Source organism: Balaenoptera borealis, assembly GCF_965194805.1.
Source record: "Balaenoptera borealis genome assembly, chromosome: 20".
Classification (NCBI taxonomy): domain Eukaryota; kingdom Metazoa; phylum Chordata; class Mammalia; order Artiodactyla; family Balaenopteridae; genus Balaenoptera; species Balaenoptera borealis.
In genome coordinates, this window is record NC_138879.1 from 17,844,142 (window position 1) to 17,870,179 (window position 26,038).

At 57.8% G+C, this 26,038-nt stretch overlaps 1 protein-coding gene across 15 annotated transcripts in view; it reads right to left on the reverse strand.

The window, feature by feature from the left end:
* Positions 1–26,038, reverse strand: part of SRCIN1 (SRC kinase signaling inhibitor 1) — a 70,183-nt gene that overhangs the window by 14,672 nt on the left and 29,473 nt on the right. For 9 of the 15 annotated variants that reach the window (XR_014238680.1, XR_014238681.1, XM_082373442.1 and 6 more), the window contains 16 exons: positions 19,474–19,497; positions 15,593–15,788; positions 14,759–14,957; positions 14,216–14,309; positions 12,844–13,709; positions 11,680–11,772; positions 11,390–11,433; positions 10,910–11,097; positions 9,593–9,768; positions 4,422–4,552; positions 4,179–4,326; positions 3,592–3,838; positions 2,908–3,142; positions 1,167–1,321; positions 728–880; positions 43–165 (listed from right to left, as the gene is read on the reverse strand). Coding sequence is in view for 13 of the 15 variants with exons in the window: in XM_082373442.1 (XP_082229568.1) it covers positions 43–165; positions 728–880; positions 1,167–1,321; positions 2,908–3,142; positions 3,592–3,838; positions 4,179–4,326; positions 4,422–4,552; positions 9,593–9,768; positions 10,910–11,097; positions 11,390–11,433; positions 11,680–11,772; positions 12,844–13,709; positions 14,216–14,309; positions 14,759–14,957; positions 15,593–15,788; positions 19,474–19,497 (3,072 nt within the window). In the remaining 2 variants the exon portion in view is untranslated. The remainder of the gene's footprint in view (positions 1–42; positions 166–727; positions 881–1,166; positions 1,322–2,907; positions 3,143–3,591; positions 3,839–4,178; positions 4,327–4,421; positions 4,553–9,592; positions 9,769–10,909; positions 11,098–11,389; positions 11,434–11,679; positions 11,773–12,843; positions 13,710–14,215; positions 14,310–14,758; positions 14,958–15,592; positions 15,789–19,473; positions 19,498–26,038) is intronic. The other 6 variants (XM_082373436.1, XM_082373439.1, XM_082373437.1 and 3 more) reach the window with 3 other exon arrangements.

The window sequence follows — 26,038 nt, forward strand, 5'->3', positions numbered from 1 at the left end:
AGGCAGAGAGAGCGCCGTGAGAGGTGGGGGGCAGCCCGTTACCTTCCATGTGGGGCCCGGGGCTGAGCCCCCAGGAGGCCCCGGGTCCTGGGGGAACAGCAAGGTGGGGATCGGCTGGCGGCAGGGCGTGGGGGGGAGGGGAGACACTGAGCTTCTCTCAAACACCTGGGGAGCAGAAGGTGGGGGCAGGTTTGGAGGAGGGGGTACAGGGAGGATGGGGGTGCTGGGCTCTGACCCAGGCACTCATGGGGAGGGGGTGGCCTGGGCTGGCACTCCTTGGCCCCTCACCATGGCCATTGGCCACCAGAGGCCCTGGTGGTCCAGGTCTTCAGCCTCTTGGAGAGGGGTGCTGAGAACACTCGAGTCTGGGTGACTTACAGCAGTGGGAGGGGGTCAAGGTATATAGGTGAGTTTGTTAGAGCTTCTGTTCTCAGAACACTAGGGGATGGGGGTCTCAGAGCACAGGAGGTGTCAGGGCAGTTGTGCGGCGTCTCAGACACTACAGTAAAAAACTCAAACATGCAGGGAGGGGCTTTAGACCCCCTCCCCCACTTTACAGTGGAGAAGAAACTGAGGCAAGAAGGACAGGATCCTGAACCAGCCTCAGTGGGGAGCCAAGAATCCAGTCCCCTGTCCTAGTCCGGGCACCTCACCCTGGGGTCAGCTTGACAGGGAAAGGGAGGGGGCCTGGCTGATGCCTCAGGGGCCAGGTGCGCCCCTGACCCACCTCCAGCTCTGCGATGATGCGGTCCTCATCGTCCTCATCCTTGATGGCAGAGGCCATGATGGGGGGTGTGGAGGCCGGGCGGGCCACCTCGGACACGGCTCGGCGCAGCTTCACTTGGGGCTTCTGCACCTCCAGCTCCTCAGACTCGGCCTTCTGCAAGGGCCCGGTCCCCATCAAGACCAGGCCCTGGTCCCCTCCAGCTCACCTCCTAGGCCCTATCACTTCCAGACCATCTCCCACCTGCCCCAGCTCCTCATCTGCCAGGATGGCCCCTTCCCATGGAGGAAGCCCAAGCCAGAAGTAGAGTCACCACTGGCCAGCCTCCTTCCTTTCCTTCCACTTCCTCTGAGAGAGGGGACCACCCCAGAGAGTCTCCAGAGGTCATCTCAGGCATGCCCCCAACTCAGCCCCCTGACCCCTACCCAAGCGGTGGCGGTACCTTGATGAAGGCCGAGTCCTTCTTGCTGGTGACCACGACCTCTCCAGTGCGCGTGGTGGTCAGGCCATGGGAGGAGGGGAAGCTCCGGCGGGGAGGGGGCGGCGGGGGCGACTTGGAGGGCTTCTCCGTGCGGTATCGGGGCACTGTCAGCTCATCTGCGGGCAGCCAAGGGACTGGGGGTCAGGGGACTCGTAACCCTGGAGTCTGTGCGCCACATCTGACTCCAGGGTTAGGATAAACCTGGCTTCCTCCTCCAGGGAGGAAGGGAGAGGAACGCTCAGGGGAAAGGACACAGGCCCCCTCCTCCTTCTCTCCTACCTCCCCGTGCAATCCAACCCGAAGCCCTGTTGCTCCTCCCCTTACAGCACTCTCACGCCTTGCTACTCAAAGTGTGGCCCGTGGAACAACAGCATTGGCAGCACCTGGGAGCTTGTTAGAAATGCAGAAGCTCAGGCCCCACCCAGAGCTGCTGAATCAGAATCCACGTTCTAGCAGATCCCCGGGGGGTTTTAAGTGCACATTCAAGTCTGAGAATCGCTGCTCTAATCCATCCCTTTCTTGCCCGGCCCTCAGCCCTGCCCTGCACAGATCTTCATCCTTTCTCCATCAAAAGAGAGTGGTTATACTATTCTGAGAGTCTGACCCCACCCACCAGGCTCTCCTTTCCCCCAATTCTTCCTGGGGTGGGGGCTGCTTCCTGGGCAACCTTCAGAAAAGTCACTCAAGCCTGACATTCCTCTGCCTTTGATCCCCCAGTGATTCCCCATGACCCCAAACCATGTTCAAATTTCTTGGCCCAGCACCCTCTGTGCCTGCCAACCTTTCAGCTTCAGCTCTGCTTACTACTCCCTGGTCTGGGCCCAGCTGGGCAACACCAAACACACACCTCCAGGCATTTGTATGTGCTGTTTCTCCCTGGAATGCCCTCTCTCACTGGCCAGGGAAATGCAAGACTCCAGTGGAAAGTCCCCTTCCAGGGCCTCCTCTAGGACAGCATTTAGCACCTGAATCCTGTTTCTGGTTTACACACGAGGTATGGCCTGGGACAGATTACTTAACCACACTGAGCCTTAGTGTCCTCATCTGTAAAATGGAAATAATTACTATATCTGCCTCCTGGGATTGTTGTAAAATTATAAGGATTGATACGTAGAAAGCATTTGGAGCAGTTCTTGCCGCATAGTAAGTGCTTGATAAACACAGATGTTAGTATTATTCTCCCACGAAGTTTTAAGCTCTTTGAAAGCAGCCTTATCTCCTTATCCCCAGCACCTAGCACATAGTGGGTGCTTAACAAATATATGTGGCAGGAATGAATAAATGCGTGAATGACAATTGCCATTTCTGGTTCGGGTTTCTCACAGGCTCAGGGAGCCCAGGAACCCTGTCCGTATAGCTCAGCGCTGCACCCGCACCCCGTCTCAGCACAGCCTCGCTTCTGGCACACATGCTGGGTCAGAATGTGCAGGGGATGACCCTCTGCCTGGACTTGCTCGTCCTCCCTGCATGGTCCTCTCAGCAGCAGTCAGAGCAGTGGGAAGAATCCCTGCATGGAGTCCGGTGCTATCCCCTCCTTCTGGGTCTCCCTTCGTGGCTGAGGGGCAGGCCAGCACCTCCCTCCTCTGGCAGCCCGACCACAAAGATTCTCACTCCCAAGCGCCTCCCCCATCAACCTGAGAGCTCCCGAGGCTGGGGCTCCCCTCCTCTGGGCTCTTCGCCAGCCCCCTACCTGCCCCCATACCTGAGCCTCTCCTTCCACTGGGCTCCGTTCGGGGGGTTGCCTTCTGGCCGTGGGGCATCTTGGGGGGCTTGTGGTCAGGGGTGGGGGCTGGGCCGGGGTGGGCCTTGCTCCCACAGTCCAGGTCAGGGATGGCCTTCAGCAGCTCTGCCTGTGTCTCCTCCAGAAGCCGGTTGATGTCCTTGGCGCTGTACTGGGTCAGGGCTGCCCGCTTCTCCTCCCAGTCCCGCTCGGCAGCCTTGAGAGGAGGGGTCGACAGTCAGGACTGAAGCGGCTGCCCTGCTCCTGGACCTTTGGGGCCTCAGCCACCATGCAAGGAATGGAAAGGAAGCCTCCCGTTTGGGCCGAGCCTCGGGCTTCTCCTTGAGTATTACGTGCTTTCCCTGTGAGCCTGGAATACCACCTTCATTACAAACTACTCTTGGGATAAACTTAGACCTGCTTTTAGACATTCTATTCTGTTTCACTGAGCACATAATCTACTCCTATGCTAACACCACACTGCCTTGATTATCATAGGTTTATAATGTGCTTTTCTGTCTAGCAGGACTAATGTCACCCTCAATATGCTTCTCGGACTTCCTCGTCTCCCAGGAACAAGTCCCCACGTGTTGGCACTTGCCAATCTAGGACGGTGGTGAGAACGTGTGAGCCTAGTTCTGGCCCCCCCCATGCCGGGCCCAGCACCTCAACAGACACAGCCTTGTCCACGCTTCTCTTGCCAGGAGTGTCCAGGCCTTTGGTGGGGTTGCCCGCCTTCGGGGTCGGAGGGGCCCCCTCGGTTGGCCCGCTCATCTCGTGGAGCTTCAGTGGAGGGCTGGGGGGTGGCATTTCAAAGTCTAAGCTCTTGTTGAAGTCAGTCTCGGCTGTCACCTTCTTGGGGGACTGATTCAGGAGGTTGCTGGGGGGTGGCCACGCACCTTCGTCCACTTGCCTGGGGTTGGGAGAGTTGGGAGCAGTTGTGAGGCCTGCAGGGTGGTGGCCCCATGGGAGGGAAGCCTGGCCTGGGGGAGGTGGGGTTTGAGGAGGGTTCTGGGATCTTGCAGGACAAGTGGAAGGGCCTGGGGAGGAGTGACTGCATCCGGCAAATGGGAGGGCCAAGCCTACAACATGCACGGGGCCACAGGTCAGAGCTGAGGTGCAGATCCAGTCGGCACACCAGTGAGCTTTGTGGGAATTGGGATAAGGGGTCAGGTTGACCTATCGATTTAGCTCAGTGTGTGACCCCACTGGGAAACTGGAGGTCAGAGATAAGAACTCAGGGATAGAATGACCTTCGGATCTGGGCCAGCGTGTCTGTGACCCCACGGCAGCGCTTGAGTAGCCCATCCAGGCGCTGTGGCTCCTCCTTCAGGAACTTCACTGCCTCCACCTCCACACGCAGCACTACCCGCATCTTGCTCTGCAGGCCTGGGAAGTGAGCTGAGGGGAAGGGAAGGAGTGAGCTGGGGAGGGAGCAGCTCCGAGGATTGGGAGGATGGGCAGTGGGGTGGGGGTAGGGGTGCCCCCAGGCTCACCCTTGAGTTCAGTCAGCGTCTCCCCGAGCTGCTTCAGCACCAGCGCCTTCTCTTCCAGCTCGGGCCCAGGCACCAGTCGGTGGTTGTGGGACACGTCCCTCTGGATCTTCTCCACCGACTTCTCCAGGTCACTGCAGCCACAGAAAGACCCTTTCAGCCCCTCTGGCCCCAGCCCAGCCCCCTGAAATTGGGCAGCTGGAAAGAAATCAGGCCACCAATCAGATCAAAATTAAAAGCCATCCTCCAGGCCACAAGCCCAAGTGAAATCAGAAAGCCAAACTTCAGAGATGAGACTTCAGAGGCACTCCCTAACAGGTGCCCTGGGTCCCCTCTTTGAAGTTCTGATCTTTAGCAACATCAATCCAAATCTCCCTCCCGATAACTTGCATCCTCTGATACTGATTATGCCAAGGACACAGCAGAGAAATTGGCAGCTTTTCAGAGAACTGGAGGCAGTTGCATGTGCTCCTAAAGAGTCTCTTCTTTTTCAGGGTGGCACTGCCACGTCCATCTACCTTTGCTCAAGTGATTCAGACGCTCAGCCTCTTTCCTCAATGACAAAGCTGCTTTCAATTTTCAGATGGTTTATGCTGAGCTTGTGGGTTTTTTTTCTTTTTTTTAAATTTATTTATTTATTTTTGGCTGCATTGGGTCTTCGTTGGTGCGCTCAGGCTTTCTCTAGTTGTGGCGAGCGGGGGCTACTCTTAGTGGCGGTGCACGGGCTTCTCACTGAGGTGGCTTCTCTTGTTGCAGAGCACAGGCTCTAGGTGCGCAGGCTTCAGTAGTTGTGGTGCGTGGGCTCAGTAGTTGTGGCGCACGGGCTTAGTTGCTCCGTGGCATGTGGGATCTTCCCGGACCAGGGCTGGAACCTGTGTCCCCTGGATTGGTAGGCAGATTCTTAACCACTGCACCACCAGGGAAGCCCTTGTGTCATTTTAAAACCCTCCATATTTCTAAAATGTAAATCAGACCACCAAGTCACCACCACCTGTTTTGAACCCGAAATGGATCCCAACATTTTGAGGCTAAAATCCAAATTCTTCAATGTAGCCAAGAAGGGTATGAGGGTAGTAGTTGAAAATTTGGCCCTGGAGTCAGACAGATCCAAATTCCAATCCCAGCTCTGCCCGACCCAGCAGAGATCTTAGACAAGTTACTGACTGCCTCCAGGTCTCAATTTCCTCACCCAAAAAAATGGGGATGGTAAGAGTTCCTCCCTCCTGGGGCCACTGTGAGGATTAAATGAGCTAATGCAAGGGGTCAGTCCCTGGGAGCTGCTCTTATTTTCTCTCCAGCTACATCCACTGTCCTCCTCGTCTGGCTTGCTTCTGTTTAGAACCATCCAGAATTGCTGAGGTCCTCGTATGTGCTGCTCTCCCTGGGCCTCTATAATGCCATTTCCTCTGCCTAGAACACTCCATTTCGCACCCCCGCCCACCTACACTTCCCTACAACCTCTCCCCCCTTCCCTACGCTTGGGGTTGGGGGTCTGCTTCCTTCCTGGAGCTCCTGTTTGCTGGGCTAAGCAACTCTAGGCAGGCAGACACCATGTCTTTCTGATTCATCTCTGATTTCCAGCACCTGGCATGGTGCCTGGAACAGAATAAATGCCTGGTAAATAATTATGGAAGGAATGAATAAGTGAAAGAAGGAACTCTGCCCAGGTAGGTCATCTCAGTTGTGTACTTGAGTCACTGATGTCCCTGACCCACATGCGGGACTCTACATACATTCCTGTCAAACCCCATCTGTTGGATTTCAGCTCAACAATCCATGTAGGAACAACTTTTGAATCTCAGTTCTACCATCCAACAGATTTGCTCCCCCTCAAAGCTCTGTGTCATCAGCAAATCTTATCAGCATGCTTTATACATCTTCATCCAACTAGCGGGTGAAAAGACAGATCACACTGGAGCCAAGGACAAAATGCTGTGAGTCAGCACTACCAGTTAAAGAGCTATCTTGTACTAAGTGCTTACGGCCTGCCAGGTGCACATTCATCTCCTCACTTTCTTTACCTTATTTAATCCTCACAACAAATCCTGCGAGTGGGAACCATTATTACCTCCAGTTTACACACAGACAAGCAGTAGCTTAGACACTAGACTACATTTCCCAGCCTCCCTTGCAGGTAGAAGTGGCCATTCGACTGAGGTCTAGCGAATGGAATATGAGTGGAAGGGGTACATGCTGCTTCCAGACCTGGCCCCTAAAAACCTCCCATGTAAGCTCCTCCATGCTCACTTCCCCTTCCTGTTGGTTGAAAGACAATGACCCTGTGGATAATCTTGGAAGACACATATTGAAGATGGCAAAACCTCCATTAGCCTGGGTCCCTGAATGACTGCATGGAGGAAAGCCATTCCGCTAACCCACCAATACTGTTCCATGAGAAAGAAAGGTATATTGATTACTTTTGAACCATTATACAATTTGTTACAGCAGCTAACCTAACTAATTAATTAGCTACCCTAACTAAGCTACCCTAACAATGGGCTTTGGCATTAAAAAAAAACAAAAAGAGGCTCAGAGAGATTAAGTAACTTGTCCAAGGTCACTCAACTATTTTGTGGCAAAGCAGGATCTACTCCTGTCTGACTTCAGCCATTGGGTTCTGCTGCATCTCCCTCCCACACTGGACTAACATCACCCCACACCCACCCACTGTCCCACCCAGCCTTCACTCCGCCACACGCGAAAGAACAACTCTCTTTTGATGTGTGTGATACCTGACTGGCTCAGGGCGGGCCAGTTTTGTAAAACGGTCACTCCCAAACATCACTCTGCAGAGGAAGGGACCTTCATTTAAAAGAGCACTCAGGTAAGCCTTCAGGAGGAAATAACACTGCAACTCTCAGGCAGAAGGGACAAGGCCCCTCTTAGGCTCAATTAGCACCTCGATTTTCTGATCATACCATCTGCCAAAGTTTGGGGGCCCATAACCTGGGCAGGCTCTGCAAGTGAGTCCAGACCATCCCAAGTCTAGACACTGGGATCAGAAAGTAGTGGGGCTTTCCAGACCCAGATTTAGTTCTAGAGGAGTTGAGAGGTGAGGGTCAGGACAGAACCAGCTATATAATTTGGGGGTCCCAAAGCAAAATGAAGATTTTGCCCCTAGTTTAGAAATTAAGAATTTCAAGATAGTGACAGCAGAGCATTAAACCAAGCATGGGCCTTCACAAGTGTGGGGCCCTGTGCGATTACACAGGTCACATGCTTACAAAGCTGGTCCTGGGTTGGGTCACATTATGCTCCGGAGGCCAAAAGGTCTCAGTCAGCAGAGGCTTTCCCTAAGGGCAACGTCTAGACAGAGCTCAAGTGCTTGGCTAGAAGGACAGGTGAGTGAGCCAAGCTGAGTGAAGCACTGAATCAGCCTTTACTTCCAGCAGGATGCCAGGGCAAAAGGAAGGGGCAGAGTGAAGCCGAGCAAGAGCAAGGGTACAGGGGCTGCAGCCAGAGCAGGGGTAAGAATGGGCCTGCTGGCTGACTTAATGCCAGGAGGCTATGGGAGCTGGGCAGGGACGTCCCCCTGGCCAAGCCGAAGCCACTGCAGCGCTGGTGTGCAGCCCAGGCCCCACTCAAAAAAAGGCAGGAACTCCTTTCGAAGTAGATGGAGAATCCTGCCGGAAGCATATATCAGCCCCCAAGCTCTCTCAACTGAGCAGTCTGAGCAATGGGTTTGATAACAGGGCAGCGGGTAGGGAGTCTGTGTACTCCTGGAGAACTGAGGCCCCCAGGAAGCTGTGGACAGAGACACTCATATGACAGGAGCATAAATACATCTTTTCATCCCTTCTGCCTCTGTACTTTTATATTTCCTTTTATTTTCCTTTAATGTCTCAGTAAAGTTCCTTTTGAAAATTCCAACCCCGCTCCTCTGTGCTGGATAAAAAGGGGCAAAAAGGGGACAGGAAAGTTGGGTAAATGGAATTCCCTGGGTAAGGGGGGATGGCAGCCATCAGTCTACTTGGAGATCTGACAAGAGTTGTCACTCAGCTGTCACACTAGGGGTGATGCAGTGGCTGCCACCAGCTTATTTCCAAGTGCGATGGCCCCTTATTTCATCTCAGCCACAAGGGGTCATGAGAATCTTTGCCCTGTGCATCACTGAAAAGCACATGTACTTATAGGCTGTGAGCCCAAGACTGAGGAGCAGGGACCCTTTTCAAGTAGCGCCTTGCAAGTGATACAGCCAATTATGACCTTGGTGAGAAAGCTGGGCCCCTCTGAGCAGCCTCCCCGGCTCCGAGTCGCTGACCAGTAGAATCCAAGTCCTCTCTGGAAAGAATTGCGAAAATCTTAATACTGGGCACAGGTGAGGAAGCTGAAGTGCAGAGAAGGGTAAAAACTGTCGTGATCGAACAGCCTCTCAGTGTTGGAGCTGGACCTCAGGCCCCTTGTGCCCTGTACCACCAAGAGGGAGACCAGATGGAGGAACAGGGCCTCTGTCTCAGACCCCAGGGACTGACCAGGGAAGGCGGCAGTGGGCTGGGTCTGCTCACTCAGTGGATGGACAGCGGCAGGCAGCTTCTCCCTTCAATGGTGCCAGACAATCGAATCTTGGCCAGACAGCCATTTGCTAAATTTGGATCAGAGGACTGTCTTCTGTTAACCCTTCCATGTCTAAGCATTTGGGGGTGGGGTGTTCTCTATTCCTGGAGCCCTGTTTCAGCTGCACTAGGACGGGAGGAGGGTTCTCCTTGGCTATACCTAGTCTCAGAGATCAGAGACTTGGAGTGGTGGCAACTGTGACTGGTCAGCACCAAGCTGACCAAGCTGGCCACACCTGAAAGCTCCACCTGAATACTCGAGGGTCAGCTTGCACGGGTCACAGGCCAGAATGAAAGCAGGCAGAGGGCAGAGTGATATCGGGCCGCTGGACGCACGAGAGTAAGGCTGCAGGCCACGGGGAAACCAGACTGTGGACCATTAGGAAGCAAGACCATAGCAAAAGCAGGCATCAAGCCAGAAAAAAAGAAAACAGGAATTGTGCCAGATGGTCAAAGGTTTGTGGGTCACAGAGAAATCAGGCCACAGAGGAGAAGGAAATCAGGCTTCAGAACGTCACCTGTGATTCAGAAGGAAGGGAGCTTCACCTCCCCGTGAAACCAGGTTGCCGGCCACCCAGGCCGCACCCCCAGCCCTCCCTCCAAAGCTGCGCCCAGCCTCACTTGAGCTGCTGGGTAATGAGCTCCTCGTCGTTGAGGTAGCGCAGCCGCTCCTCCTCCACTAGGGTGCGCTGCCGCTGCAGCGGGTCCTCCTGCCGCCGCGCCGCCTCCGACACGCGCATGCTCAGCTCCGCCTCCGTGCCCTTCAGCAGCGCGCGCAAAGACTCCAGGTTCTGCAGCTGCGGGACGCAGACGGACCGATGGACAGGGGCGGGAGGGAACGGAGGCGCGCAGCCGGGAGAGGGCTAGGAGGAGGCAGGCAGAGGAGAGCCCGACGCGGGGCAAGCTCCACGGAAGATACCAATGCTCGGCTGTGGCCGTGAGCAGCAGTGAAAGGGTGGGATGGTGGGGGGGCACAGGCCGAGGGCTTAGTTCTGGGGAAGAATAGAGGCAGGAGGAGAACGGCCTGGGATAGTGGAGGGAGGAGTGCCAAGTTGGGTCCTGCAGAAGGTGCAGCTGCATGGCCGTGGCGGTTAGCTGCAGCGAAGGGGTAAGATGGTGGGGGGCGGAGGACAATGTTTCGTCTGGGGAAATATAGAGGCAGGAGAACGGGGTAGCGGATATTTGGGGGGCAAGGGGTGGCCCTGCGTAGGGCCCTGCCCACCTTGCGGCTGCATGGCTATGGCTTCGATGAAGGACTCAAGCACTGGGGTTTGATAGAGCTTCGGTGGCTGGGCCGGGAAAACCGAGTTCTAAGGCCGAGTTGGGGCAAAGGTGGGGGTGGGCGAGATCTTACCCATTGCCCAGATGGCAACTCTCTGCCCCCTCTCCAGCCTGTCTCTACTCATTATTCTCACCTGACGGGCCCTGGGATACTCTCGAGGAGCGGGCACAGCGATGCCAGGCTCCTGACTGGTGGGACCATCTGCCAGGCGGGGCAGGCGCGGGAAGACTGTGCGGGCTCAGGAAGGGAGAGCTGAGGGGATCTGGGGGAAGGGCTTCCGCCCAAGGGAGGGGAGGGGGTAGAGAATGCGGGGCAGGAAGGGACAGGGACTGCCCTGAGGGATACTGACAGGAGAAGGGGGCTCAGTGAGGTGGATTGGGGCTTCCAGAGAGCGGTGAGGATTCAGGAAAGGGGCAAGAGGGCTCAGTGAGGGGGACCCGGGCGAGGGATGGGGGCGTGGTGAGGGAGTAGAGACTCAGCGAGGTGGCGAGAGTTCGAGGAGGGTTTCTGAGAGCAGCCCAGTGAGCGGCGGAGGGCCTCGGGATGGGGCAGACTCGCGGGAAGGAGTTTCGTGGGCGGGTTCTGGCGGGGCGGGGTTTTAGGGGGCGGGGTTTGAGGAAGCGGGGTACAGGGCGACGCCCCGGAGAGGGTGGTACCTGGAGCTTCCGCAATTGCTGAAGCTGGCTGCGCAGGTCATTGGTGCTGTTCTGCAGGCCACGCAGGTGTAGCTGCATCTGCAAACGGTTGATGGCAGTGGGCTGCCCCGCAGGCGTGCTGCTGGCCGAGGGCGGGGGAGGGCCGGACACTGGGGTGGCCCCGCTGCTCCGGCTGCCTGACCCACAGGCTGCAGACAGGGACCACGAGGATGGGAGAAAGGGAAGAAATCGTGAGCCTGGGGTAAAGTCCTCCCCACTCCTGACCCCACACAGCAGCCACAGAGAGACGTGGCTCTGGCTCCCTGCCCCAACTAGTGGTCAGCCCTCTGTGAGGAGCAAAGCGCCGGAGCGAAGGCATCTTGGTCTAAGGTGACTACTCATTTATCCATTGAAGCCTGGTGATGTAGCCACTTTACAGATTAGGCATCTGAGGCTCAGAGAGGGCAAGAACCTGTGGGGGAGGGGAGAAGGGTCACTCACGTGCTGAGGGGGTGGCTGCTCCATTGGAGCCTTCGATCTTCTCACTGTGGCACAGGGGAAAGATGGCCATCAGGGGGTCCAGGCCCCAGACTGTCAAAGCTGGGTGAGACCTTAACATAAACTCCTCCAGTCCCCTGATCTCAGGACAGAGTCCCAGAGAAGGGAAGCGACTCACCCAGGGCAAAATGATGAGACACTGGCTGAGCTGAGCCCAGGGCTCCTGCTGCTCGCTTTCCCTCCCTCTCGCCCAACCACATGCCTTGGCAGTGGTGTTGGGAGAAGAACCTCACCTGGGGGTCTCTGGCTCCGAACCTCGCAGTAGGGCGCTCTGCACCAGGCCGGTGAGGCTGGCAATTTGCTTCTCCATGGCCTCCATGCGCTCCCTGGGGAAGACGGTGGCTTTGAGCAACCCCATCTCTGGGCATGGGGTCCCTCCTGCCCAGCGCCCCATTCCTAAGATTGATAATTAGAGGAAATACCATTCCCTCCCCAGCCACCAGCACACAGACAATTCAAAGGGTCCCACTGCCTAAGGATCCACAGCCTACCCCCAACAATGGAAAGGCCTTTCCCCATCTGACAGTCACCCCCTCCCTCTCCAGACTCATCTCTCATCACTGGCTCCCTAATGGGCCCCACCAGGCCACTCTGGGTCTCTGCACATGTATTCCCCCTGCCAGCATGCCCTCCTCCCTACCCTCTTCTCTGAAGCCATCCCAGAGCCCCCAACAGCCTTGAGGAGTACACCCTCCCAAGGGAAGAACAAGTATTTTTTGCTGTGTCTCCGTCACTAGGCAGGGCAGGAACCGTGTTTGCTCAGCTTGGCATAAACAGTGGCCAGTGCAGTGCCTGGCACACAGGCCACAAGAAAGCTGTGTGAATGGATCGTTTCTTCTCATCTCTTAGCAGTGCTGCTTGAGGGCAGAGGGGGGCAGCTCAGTGCCCTGGTTACTTCCTCCAGCCTTGCACCCTTAGCAGGGAGCTGAATGATGGGCAAGAGTTCCCCAGCTCGGAGGCTACTTAAAGAAATGTGCCTCTCTCCCCATCCCCACTTCTTACCAGCACCCCCTCCCCAGTGGACTTCAGCCGGCCCTGTGCTGGACAGCTCTCATGGCGGCACATTCTGTGTCTGAGCAGGAAAGGCACTAAATGAAGAGTTCTACTTCAGCCTCAGTTTTAGTTGGGGAAACTGAGGCTCAGGGACCGGATGCAAACCCAGGTCTCCAGGGTCCTTGTCTGGGGCCCTCTCGTCCAGCTCTCAGGCCTTGCAGACGAAACGTCTTTCCAGTGCCTTCCCTGCCACGGCCAAGATACTCTGGCGACCCCTCAAGGCTACTCCGGGTCTACAGGGATTCCCGGGTCTCAGAGTCCAGGACACAATCTGCCACGGACTCTGCCGTGCCCCCTCTCCCCACCCCACCCGCGCAGCCCCGGGCCTCGCCAGCGTCCCTCACCTGGTCTCCGTGTCCTTGGCTGGCACAGGCGGCCCGAACCCAACGAGCGGGCGCTCCCCAGGCCCGGGGAAGAGCTCGGGAGGGGGGGCTCCAGCCGTCGAGGAGCCCCCGGTGCTGCGGGTCTTGCCTCCGGGGCTCTCGGCGAAGACCGACGAGGAGCCTGAGTCCTTGCGGAAGGACTGGCGCACCGGCGAGCCGCGGCTGGGCGGCCCCGAGTAGGGGCTGTGCGGCGGCGGGGGGCCCCCGGGGGGCGCAGCCACGTCGGCCAGCTTCTGCGGCGACGAGGGCGGCAGGCGGAAGCCGTAGCCGTCGCCGTAGAGCGGGCCGCCTCCGGCCGCCGCCTTGTACAGCGAGTCCTCCAGGTCGGACTGCAGCGCGGCGGCCGAGTAGGTGCTGAGTGAGCGCACCGAGCCGCGCTTGTACAGGCCACCGGCGCCCGGGTAGGCGAATGGGTCGCCGGCGGCCGCGGCCAGGCTCAGGCGGCCCTCGTGGAGCAGCCCGTAGGGGTCGGCGTAGAGGCCCTCGCCCTTCACCAGCACCATGCCGCCCGCCTTGCCCGCCAGGTCCTCATCCGGCTTCACGTCGCGCCGCTCCAGGATGGCGCTGGGGCTCGGGCTAACGCCCGGGGCGGCGGGGGCGCTTCCCAGCCGCTCGGCCGCGTGGTGCACGGGGCTGCCGGCGTAGGAGGGCGGGCGCCCCCCGGCGTACGAGAGGCGCGAGCGCGACGGCGAGCCCGAAGGCAACCCCGACGGCAACCCCGACGGTAGCCCCGGCGGCGGCGAACCGGAGGCCAGGTGCGGCGCCGGCGACAGGTTGTTGAGGCGCCGCGTGGGCGACGACTCCCGCGACGCATACACCATCTCTCTCTGTGCAGAAGACAGCCCCCGAACCCCACAGGGCTGGTCACAAAGGGGGATCCCTTGCTTCTTACTTGAGGAGCCAGCAGCTCCCCCCTGACGCTTAGGAAGTCCCTTCTGTTCTCTGCCTTCCCACCCGCCTGCTGCATCTTGGGCCCCTTTCCCTTCAGGGCTCCCAGCACGGAGGAAGAAGTGGTGGAGGGAGAGGCACCAGAGGAGCGACCCCAGCCCACCCTATGGTGGGGGATGGGAAGCGAAAAGGTGAGGGGTGGTTCCTGAGAGAGGTCTCCTAGTATATTTAGAGGTGGGTTCGAGAAATCTGATCGGACAGGAGGGGAAAGTGGCAGGTGAGGGGAAGGACTCCTCCCTGACTCCACAATTAAGGGAGGCCACCCTCTGCTTCAGCCTCCACATTCCCTTCTCCAAAGCTGTCCCTGGTGACAAGTGACTAGACTCTGTGCTCCTGGACCCCATCTGCCCAGCCTCCCCAATGCCCTGGGCCTCCCCAGCCATACCCGGAGGTCCCCGTTGGTGAGGTGTGAGCCAGGGAAAGCGGCGTACAGTGGCTCCTTCCTATAGATCTTGATAATACTGCGGTCCTGGATGTCCCTGGGGGAGGGAGGGGTGCAGAGGGTCACCATCCCCCAGCCCTGTGATGAGGAGGGGAAGCTACTCCAGGCACACGGAAGAGGGGTGGCCAAGAAGGGCCACGAGCCCCAAGCCCTTCCTAACTCCTTGCTCAGTGGATCTCGAGCCTCGGGCTGCCTACTACCAACACACACACACTCAGCAGCTTCCACCCCGTACACCTTCTCGGCCTCACGAGCCATTTTCAGGTTAGCTCAAGCCAAGGCCAATCAGCAGGGGTGGATGATTTAAAGGGAGGGAGTGGGGCCGGGATGACCGAAGAAGGGGGCGGGCCGGTAGGGCTCCGGGAGGAGAGAGGAAGGGCTGAGGTTAGGTCAGGAGGCGGCTGGGGAATGACCTGCGGCGTCGAACCCCCCTCAGAGGAGGAGTCTGGGGAGGCCCACCCCATCCCCCCCCGGGGCCACGCCCACCGGACGTCCTCCAACTCGTAGAAGACGTTGCGAGCCTCGTCCTTGATGAGGATGGCTGTGTTGGGCGACTTCAGCATGCCCATGGTGAGCTTCTGCGGGAACATGTGCGCGATGAGTGCGTGCAGCGTGTCCAGGCTGCTGACCTCGTGCGTGATGTGCACGCGCCGAGTCTCCTCCCCGAACTGCAGGAACAGCACCCCTGCGAAGGAGACGCCGCCCTCGCTGTCAGGGCGGCTATCACCACCACGCCGGCGGCCCGGGGAGCCTTGGGGAGCCGCGCTGGTCCCGCAGAGGCAGGGTCTGAGGCCGGATGCCGCCGCCCCGGAGTGCAGGTGCACCCAGGCACTCCTCATGCTGCCGGCCCCTTAAGGCACCTCCTCGACCCCAGGCAGGTTGGAGTCTGGACGAGGAAATGGAATTGGGGGCAGGAGCAGGTGGGGCAGAAACCGAGAGTGAGTGGTTGCTGAGGGGGAGAGAGGTGAGAAGGGAGGGGATGAAGGAAAGGGGGGCTGCTGAAGGGGGTGAGAGAGAAGCCTAAGGGAGAGAGGAGGCTTGGAGAGAGAGGGACAGGGCAGGGGCTGCTGAGGGAGAGAGAAGTGAGGGAAGAGAGAAGTGGAGGAAAGTTGGGAAGGGAGCCGCAGAGGAGGGAGAGGCCTTGTGGGGAGGAGATTGCTGGGGGTAGGGGGGGGAAGATGGGTATGGGGGAGGGGAGCCAGAGGCTTACTAGAAAGATGGTTGAGGAGAGAGGGAGTGATGAAGGGGATGGAGAGGGCTCCAGGGTGAGCAGAGCAGAGGGAGGAGCCAGTAGCCTGGAGGGAAGATGGGCAGCAGTACCTGGTGAGCGCAGCTTGGTCTGGCTGGTTGAGCGGGAGAGGGGCAGGCTCTGTCGGAAGCGGTTCATCCTACTGAAGCCCAGGGGCAGCTCCGCCTCCGACATGGTCTCCAGTGACTCAGCCGAGGCGTATGACAGCTTGGCTGCCTGGTCTGCCAGCCCAGGCTGGGCTCCCTGAGTGTGGCGCGAGCTGCGGGTCTGCAGGGGCAGGGCGGGGCAAGAGGAACCAGGAATGACCCCTTCTCTCTGCCCACTGCCCCCATCCAGGCTCAGGGAGCCCCAGCCAGCCAGCCAGCCAGCCAGCCAGCGACACACACACACACACACACACACACACACACACACACACACACACACACACGGGAGGGTCTCCTGGATTCCAGACTCGCTGTGTGGCTGCAGGAGAGTTCCCCAACCTCTTGGGGCCTTGGCCTCCCCAGGACACCCAGCAGGTAAGCAGTGGGCAAAGGACTCAGGCACCCTGGGAAGCCAGACAAGAAACCATCTGAGCGGGAGCCATGGGCACGCCTGCTATTTTAAGCTTCCAAAGAACAACAACACAAATTTGTCACCGAGGTGAGCAGCAGAATCGTTGAGCAAATTGGGGCATTAGTTCCAGACATTAATTAAGCGGCGGATGCGCGAGCGATGAACTTATCCTTCGTGGAGTTCAGAGGGTTGGGGTGGGGGCGGGAAGCAGGGAGAAAGCAGAGAGCTGGGGACCCCAGGATCCCAGCTCTGGGAGGTATGGGCCCTCACAGAGCTGGGAACAATGTCCTGGACTTAGAGTGACTGGGAGAACCACCCCAAACCTCCCAAAGCCAAGTGGACCCCAGTTTCACACAGACTACCTGCCTAGTACATGCAGTGCACATGCTCAGCCCACACGAGCACATGGCATAAGTGCCAGGCCTCAGCCCCTCCCTGCATGGCACATGCTGCCACACAGCCAACCTGCCTGGCTAGCCTCCCAGAAAAGCCTCCTCCAGTACCAACATAGCAGCCCCTTGCCCTGAAGCCACAGCTGAGGGTGATATCTGGCTGGAGCTAGGGAAGGGTGTCACCCAGTGACCATTCCCTGCCCCAGGGACAGCTTGATTACTCTCTCCTTGGGAGAGGGGACACCCTGATTTCAATTGCATATCAAGAGCCTACTTTTGGCTGAAAGCTGGGGCTGTCACTCAGGGCCACAGCTCCTGTCAGTCTGCCCCAGGCCCTCCCCTCAAACCTGGTTGCTGTCAGAAACCCATCTATTTAAGGGAGAAAGATACTGAATCAGATCTACATCATTCCCTGTTATGTAACATTATATATATATTAGATGTATCACACATATACATGTTATCAAGAAAAAAATCATGTCGCCCAATTGTATTTTTCTATAAAATAAATTGCCTATCTTCAACAGCAACAAATCATTCAAAACCATTAACATTGGTTATCTTGGGGTTGAGACAGAGCATTCCCTTTCTACTTTATACATTTCTCTGCCGGGTGAACTTTGCACAATCAGAATGTATCATTTTTATCATTTTTTAAAAAACAGTAAAAGTATCTCTAAAAAGGAATTATTTATTCTCCTCCTCAGCTCCCTCCATCCCCAAGTCCTGATTAACCCCTAATTAATCTCCATCTTCATATTAACTCAATTTAATGTTTTAGTCGGATTAGCACTCTCGAAAAGAGAGAGCATCTTCCTCTGATGGACAGTGTGCCCAGCTGTCCCCAAAGTGTCCTCAAGGGCTTGGAGATAGAGCAGGTCAGATTTGGGGACATTAGCGGGCATCCAGCCTCAAGCACAATGCCTTGACCAGAGGGTGGGCATGGTTCTGGGGAGGAGGGAGGCAGCGTAGCAACTGGAACCACTGGGGGGATGCCTGTGCCCAGACTTTGGACCCTGCAGCTCAGTTCTAGGCTGATCACCAGTGCCGGCCTACGCCCTTCTCTCTTCCCAGTGTGGGGAACCAGGCCTGGTCTGGTGGTCATGAGGTTGCCAGGCAACTGGAAGGTCAGTGGTTGCCAGGCTAGTATGGATGAGGGGCTACAGAATTCAGGCAAAATGAGGCAGCTAGCAGGGATGAAGAGTAGGGGGTGGCCACAGTGCCTGGGGGGCACAAGTCAGTTACCAATAAGAAGATGGAACAGGGGCCAGAATGAAGGAGGGGCAGGGATCCTAGGGACTGAGAAGGCAGCCCAGGGAACCCTGCGAGAAGAGATGCCCACATTCCCTGCCCCACCAGTTCCTGTTTCCATCCTGGCCTCCTGGGCACCTTTCCATTCTCACAGCCTTTGTAGAAAACCCTCTTGAGAAGAGAGAAAGCCCATTAGCATGTCTCTCCAGCCCTGGGCTGGGACAACAGAGCAGAAAAAAAGTGAGACATCCAGAAGGACTTCCTGACTAGGGGGAGATGGCAAGAGAACAAAACAGTAATTTAAGCGGAGCTCTCCAAAGATAGGAAAGGGCTTCCCAAAGATCGGAAGCAGTGAGCACCAGTCCCTGGAGATGCTCCAGTGAGGAACCGATGACTCCTGGTCAGAGATCAGGCAGACGGAACCCTGAGTGGGGCAGTCAGACTAGGATCTGAGATTTCCAGAAGCTGTCCACAGGCTAGGACAGAATCACTTGGGAGCTTTTAAAAACACTCTTTCCAGTGCCCCACATTCACTAAATCTGAATCTCTGGGGCTTGAAGCCTGGGGTTCAAGGTTTTTGACAAGTTCCCAAGGTGATTCTGAGCTGGGAATCAAGTCGGTATCCAGGATGCTAGTAGCTTATGAGGTAAGGCTCACCATGAGCCAGGCACTGTGCTTAGGACATGCAGTCTCGTGTTTCTTCTACCTTTACAACAACTCTATGATGTAGATACTGTTCCATTTTATGGAGGAGAAACCAAGGCTCAGAGAATTATGCAACTTGCCCCAGGTCACCCAGCTAGTTAGTAGCAGACTGGAATTCACCACCAGACAGCCTGGCCCTTGGCCCTGTGCATTGAACCACTACGCTCTACTGCTTCCTCCAAAAAGGCTATATGCCTGATGCCACGACTCTACAATTCCGTGATTCTCTGATTCAAGGACTTTTCTCTGGGAGGATGCATGCAAACAAGACGCTTGGAGCAAGATGACACTGAGGGAGTCTGGAATGTATACTTCCCACCCCCTGTCATGATGCCCAGGATTTGAGGGACCGGAGACTCCAGGACGCAAGCAGCAGTCTAACTCAGTTCGGTTCTGAGTCTGGTGCCAGAGAAAAGGAGGTCCAGGAGCGTGCTCCCTCGGGGGTCAGCAGGATGCCCTTGGAGGGGACAGACATCTCTCCAGCTGTGGATGGTCCAAACTCTCCAGAGGAGGCAGGAAGGCACCATCCTGAGCCCAGCCCTCCACTTGGGCAAAGGGTTTGGAGGTGTAAGTCTGTGGGTCTCTTGCCTGGCACTGACCAGCTCCCCATAGTGGAAAGTAAGAAAGGGATGAGGGGCCCATTATAGTCACAGGGCCTCCCTGGAAGATGAAGTCTGAGTTCAGGGAACAAGGCCCTCAATAAGATCATGAGGTCCACTTCCCTCCCCTGGAGGCAGCAGTGCCTCCAGGCTGGGGAAAATGCCTCTCTCATTCCCAAACGCTCTTTACGTCCTGGGGAAGCCTGAGCATCCCCAGCCCAGATCCCCAGCAGGGGTGGCACAAACTCCCACGCTGGATCCACAAGCCCCTGGCAGGCGAACCCAGGCTCTCTCAAAGCAGCAGACCCAGCCTGCAGTCCCAAGGCCCACCACCCACACCAGACGGTCCCTTGCAGATGCACAACCTTGTGCAAAGCATGTGCAGGGAGGGGCAGGGGCGGGAGAGCACATGCGGTTGTCACGGACGCAGAAGCACCACACACTGACCTTGAAACTCCAGTAGTTTGGCTGCTGATGGAAATAAGAGAAGAGATGGTTATGCGGGGGCGCTGGGAGGAGAGAGTAGGGCCAAGGGCAGGTTAGAGACCCTTGGCGCTCAGCACTCAGCCCTGGCACGTGGGCCCTCCACCCTCCCAGGAACAGGAAGGAAGCCATGCCTGGTACATCCCATTCTCTACGGAAGCCCGGCATGGCCCTGAGCGGGCTCCAGGCCTGCTGCTGGGGGAGGGGAGAACCATCATTCCAGACGTTTATAAGCCACGTAACTGTCCTCAGAGAGTTACAGGCAGGAAAAGACGCAGATGACCATGATACAGGGGACACGTGAGACACTGGCAGAGCTGAATCGGAGCTGCAGGGTCAGAGAAATGGCATCTGGTTGTGGCCGGCCAGGGAAAACTTCCCGGAAGAGGTGGCATTTTTGGTGAGTCTTTTAAAAATGAACATTTTTGGTGGGTCTTTAAAAAATGAGCAGCTGGAGGTTGGGAGGAAGGGCCTGCTGAGCAGAGGGCCTGGGGAGGCATGTGCAGGGTGTGTTGAGGGAACAGTTCAGTTTGGCTGGGGCGCAGGGCCTGGGAAAGTAGCAGGTTAGGCTGCGAAGAAGGCCCTGGGGCCAGAGGAGCGCCCTTAAATGCCAAGCGAAAGAATTGAGACTTAACTGGGTGGACAAGCAGAAAGCATTTGCGTGAAACTGAGTGGGATGGGACTGGACCCCAGGAGGGCTGATGGGGCAGGGAGTGGAAGAGGGAGGCAGGGGGCCGAGCCCAGGGCAGGGAGGCCTGTGTAACATGATGCACCTGGGTTACAGGGGAAGTGGACAGATGCCCATCACCCCACAGCACTGGGCAATGGATGGGGAGCCATGGACAGCAAGGGAGTGTCGGCAACGTTCTGTGGTTGAACAGATGAGAGGGGAGGGCTCCTTGCTCCCCTAGAATGGGGGCCTCAGGTTCCTCCTCATTAACAATAACCTACAGTCACCCTGCCTTCCCTGGAGACCAGAAGGCCCCTCCAGATGGCTAAGGACAAGGGAGGAGTGACCCGGAGGCCGGATTGGTTCTTGGCAAAGCTGAGGGCACCCTGCTGACCGGTGCCAGCCTCAGCAGGAAGACAGAGGCAGCAGATGGCCTGGCCCTGGGGTGCCTGGCACCAGCAGACAAGATTCCCTAGGCCTCAGAGCCACTGGCAGAGGAGAGTGACACCAAGGGTCCCTGATGGGGGGAGGACACCGTGGCAGGGTGTCCTGTGCCGCCTGAATACTTTAGTGGCAGAAAGGAGTTGGAGAGGGGCCCTACTGGGATGGAGGCTTCGGATCTTTAGGGTGGGGTGATGCCAGGCTAGGGCTAGGATGAAGAGGTTTACTCACCAGGACCATCCCCTCTGGGCCACAGTCCCCACCTCTCCCCCCAGCATTTGCTCCAAGAGATGCAAAAAATAGTCACATGCCAGGCAGAGGAAGGGGACAGCAAAGTCTGTGACCTAGCCAGTGCCTGAAACTACCCATGGACACATGCCACCCCGTGGGCGTCAGGAGATGCCCACAGATGCTGAGGGGAGGGGAGGTGGGGGACCGGAGTATCAGGCTGTAGCCACAGCTGCCTGTGGCCTTGGGGAGGGGAAGGAGAGCAGAGGGAGTGGACATGTGATGGCAGGGGGTGGGGGGCAGGGCAGGCAGAGCCAGGCAGAGGGCAGGGGAAGGTTTATGATGAGAGTCATGTCTGCAGCCCCAGGGGTGATGGACGGCTCTGCAGAGAAGGCCGCCGTCCCTCATCCACCATCACCATCACACCGTGTACACACAGGCCACCCACAGCGCCCTGCAACGACAGGCCCCACACGGAGAGCTGCGTACAGACGCGCAGACATCCTCCAATAATGACATGGCCACAAACACACCCAGAGCAACAGAGACATGCCCACAAAGGGACACAAACACTTGGAGAAAAGCCCTCCATGGTCAGAAACAACCCCAGAAACAGAAACTCAGAGATAGAGCTATTCATACGTGGACCAACCCCATTCATACAAAACATGCACCCCGGGCCCGCCCAGGACACTGACCTGCTCACACACACTCCCACAAGCAGAATCAGAGAGGCCACCCCGGCCCCTAGGGAGTCACAGAAACAGAGACATGATGGATACCCATTCACACATATGTACACACATACACGCACACCAACTGCAGAGACACACAAAGCAGCACACACACGTACAAAGAGAAAGTCTCATCCCTCCTTCCCCCCACTAGCCAGGTCATGGTGCCTCTGGCCACCTCGGTCACTGTACCATGCCTGTGATGTCCCAGACATCACGTGGCAGGTAGGTGAACACCTGATTCAAAAGAAGCAGAAGATGCCCCACCCCCACCCCCACCCCAAATGTCAACACATTGGACTCAGTATGTGCAGACAGCTGGGGCCCACCTCATGTCTCTGGGAGGGGGACAGGGATGGGGCCTGGTTACAGCCACACTAGCTATGCCCTCAACCTGGGCCTGCCTCAGGCAACGCTGGGCACATCCATGGGGCAGCCAGACCTGGAAAGGAGGGATCAGTAGCTGGGGCCAGGGGAGAGGGCTGGGTGGCATCAGTGCCACAGAACAGGCCAGCCAAGCCCCACTAGAGGGTAAAGATGGAAGAGATGCTGTTTTTGTGCTTGGTGAACTTGGAGTGAGGCTGAGATCAGAGTCCTGGGACTTTGGGCGCTGGCTGGTCGAGTACACAGAATCCTGCCCCTCCGTCACCTCGGAAAGTGGGAAGGATGATCCTCCTTCATGTTGGCCCCACCAGGAGTGAGACACAGAGTCTCCTGGCAACTCAGTGTCCTTGGAGGGGAAAAACCATAGTAGGGAGAGGTCCTTGGGGATGCCGTCTATCCCCCATCTCTGTCTCTTTCCAGGGTGTTAAACCCATGGGACAGCCTTGGGTGACTGAGAGCAGAGGGTTCCTCTGTTTGCTAAGGTGGGACTCTCCTCCTCCCATCTCCAGCACCCTTTACTCCTCACCCTCTTCCTGGTTGTCTGTTCCTCCCGCCCTGCTCCACACAGTGCCTGGTATAGAGTAGGCTCTCAACAAATATTTGGCCATGAATGAGTGTCAAGAAAACAGGACCAGCCACAAGTGGAAGGGGGTATCTCTGCATACTCTAGTCTGGCACCACTTTCCATCTCCTGGCACCCAGCAGAGCTCAGCCTTCCATGTCTTTTCCCTGGGAATCTCCCAGCACCAGAAACCCCCAGAAGGAGGGCAGAGGGCAGGAAGGGCCCAAGAGAGGTCTGGCTCCCCAACCCAAGTGAAAACCTCCAGTATTAGGGCAAAGCTGTCTCCCTCCCCCATACTCAGAGAGGGGTGTCTCACCTTCCCGGAGGACAGTGAGACAGTGAAAAAAAGAAAGGGCTGAGTAGGAGAGACCCTTTGGGGTAATCACTTGTAGGGAAGAGTCTTACAGGAGCTGGGGCAAAATGAGAGGTGTTCTAGGAGGATAAGATGGAAGCCAACCCATCCACTCTGTAGGGACCAGGCTTTCAGAAATGCGAGAAGGGGAGCTTCCTGGAGACCCAAGGAAGCAGCGCCAGGGGGTCCTCAAACTCCCTCTTGAGAAGAGGAAACAGCTTCTTCCCTCTGGGGGCTAAGGAGTTAACTCCCTCCCTCCTCCACCCTAGGCGCCCTTGGTGGGGTTCTTCCCTCCCCCCTGCAGCTGGTCCTTTCTCCCACACACAGTGCGCTGGGAGGGCGGGGCCGTGTCCCCTGGGAGCCTTAGCCCAGCCAGCTGAGGTCTCTCCCCTCCCCTGGGCAGACGTCCTCTGTAGGCTAGGTGAGTGCGTGACCCCTCCCTGACCTCGAGCCCCGACGACGAGGACGCATCCTTCGGAGACGGAGGGCAACCTATGGGTCGCACCCTCGCTCTAGTCCCCTGGCTGTGCGTGCACCGGCGCACACACCCACCTTTCAACTCCTGTGAACACGCGTCCACGTAAACATTCGCCTCCCCCCTCCCTCGCCCCCGCCAGGCTGGGGCTCCTTAACGCCCCCCGAGGGCGCCAGCCTCCCACCGCGATGCACGTGCACTACTCCCGGCCCTCTCCCCTGTGTGCCCGTCGACACGGTCACCTCCTACCCCTTCCCAATGCAGAGTGTGTGTGTTGGGGAGGGGGGGTGCTGCGGGACCCGCGCTGAGCGGGGGGCAAGGGCGCACCCCGGAAAGGTCATGACTTTCTGAGGCTGGGGGAGGGGGCGCCAGCCGCATTTCGGGGTGGGGGCCGGTCCCCTGCGGAAGGCTGAGAACGAGATGGGGGAGGGGAGGGGGCGTTTCTCAGGGATCCGGAACCGCAACGGCCTGCGAGCCCCCCACCCCCAGACCGCCCCTCGGAGTCGTGGGAAGGGCCCCCCATCTCCGTGCCGCCGCCCCGCGGAACCCGAGGCGGCTACCCCGGCCCCCGCAGCCGCTCCCCCTTACCTGCGGCCACAGGTGTATACGCGGGGTTCTCAGCCCCAGGTCGCGCGTCGGGCGGGGGAGGGAGGGCAGCCCCCTACTCCCACCCGCCCGGGCTCTCCCCTCCCCCGGCTGCCTCCGCAGCCCCCGCAGCCGCCGCCGCCGGTGCCCTTTGCTGCAATGAGAGAGGCGCCGCCGCCGCCGCCGAGCCGGCCCGGGCCCCGGTCGCCCCGGTAACCGCGACTCCACCTGGCGCGGCACGGCGCGCCGCCGTGCACATCCTCTCTCTGGCCCCCTCCCCGGCGCGGCCCCGCCGGCGCAGTCCCGCCAAGGAACGGCGGAGGCTGGTGGCTGCGTCGCCGCGGTCACCCGATACGCCGGCCCGCCGCCCGGGACTCGGGTTGCAGCAGGAGGGAGGGAGGTTAGACAGCCTAGTGGAAGTGGGGGAAGGGCCGTGGCTTGGAGTCTGGCCTCCGGTCCCCTCTCAGGGTCTTCTTTAGGCCCCAACCCCCAACGGTCTGGCCTAGGTTGTGTGTGTGTCGGGGGGAAGGAGAGTGGCCTGCCTCCCGACCCGCCACTCTCTGAGCTTACAGTCTCTCCCTACCGGGGTCTCTCTCGGCTGTGCACCGTTTCAGTTCTAGCTCTCCCATGACTCAATTCCCAGCCAAGTCTGGGAGGCCTAGGATGCCTAAATTTCCTCCGTGGCCTCTGATCCTGCTCTGCTGTGTGACTCTGGCATTTGCTGAACGTCTCTGGTCCTGCACTTTACAAAAAGGAGCCTCGTACCCAGCCGTGGGGAATGGGAAGTGTGATAAGCACTAAGTATAAAGTGATGACAAGATCCTGGGCACAGCCACTTTTCTCTGTACTTCAAAGCCCTGGGGTGAAGGTCCCTTCAAGCTCTCCTCTTTCCTCCATCAGAGTAGATTCCAGATGTGGACAGGCCTGGGACCCCATAAACTGGGGCATCAGAGCTCACCAAGTCCAGCCACACTTCCCTCCATCACCCCAACTCAAGACGCTCCATCCGCTCTATCCAGGGAGCGCACCGTCCTCTGCCTCTCACCATCCCTGTCCTAGCCCCACTTTGACCTCCACCGCACATGTGGCCACTCGAGATGAGTCCATCCCACTTGCCATCTAGCCTTGGGCGCAGACACATCTCTGTTCCCTAAGTTCAGTCAGTACAGGGCCAAGAGCTGGGAAAGGAAGTGGGGCTGGGTGCCCTGTGAGTGATGCCAACCATGCCGATCTCTTGCTAGACTTGAGTTACAGGCGGCTAACAGTACCGTGCTCTGAAGCCTTGTTTTTTCCTAGGCTGTCACGTTTTTCCTTCTCCTAATTCTTCTTGAAAAAGTCAAGGCTTGCTGCCCCTCTCCAGGGGGAGCAGGGTATGCAAGGAAGAGAAGATGGCACCCATGCGACTCATTGGATTCTCTGCCACTACACCTCCTCTGCCACCCTCAAGTCAAGGCCCCCTCAGGGCTGCCCCTGACCTGCTGTAACTCTGACTCCCTGGCCCCTCCTCCCCTCTGGGGCTTCAGATGACTGCTTTTCTCCCACAGCAATTTCCAGGCCTGAGCTGGGAGCCTGAGCCCTTAGGATCCTGTCCCAGGGTGCCCCTGTCCCATCTTCCCATCAGGGAAACTGAGGCAATATGAAGAATCAGGAAATCAGTTCAGAACAAATGGCTAGAGGCCAAGGTCCTCTTCACATTTTGAAACTAAGCAGTGGACATAGCAAGAAGTGTGGGAGAGAGATATCATGAAGAACTTCCTGCTGGTGAGACATCAGGGGAAGGTTGGGTCTGCTCAGAGATGGAGGATAGGGTGGGGATAGAGGAACGAGATGATCCACAGTGGGGGTGGGAATTGGGTACAGGACACAAGAGATTCCTGAAAACCAGTGGGGTGAGGGGAGAGGTACCCCTGTTTAAGGAGAGACTAACCTGACTATTCCCCCTCAAAAAAATTCCCTCCCCAAAGCCAAACTTTGGCACAGGTTTGGGGAGGTAGCGGTAGGAATTAGCCTATCACGGGGAGAGTACAGGGCATAGGAGTCTCCTGAAAATGCGGGCTCCTACATAAGAGAAAGGGATGCAAAATTAAAATCCTGGATA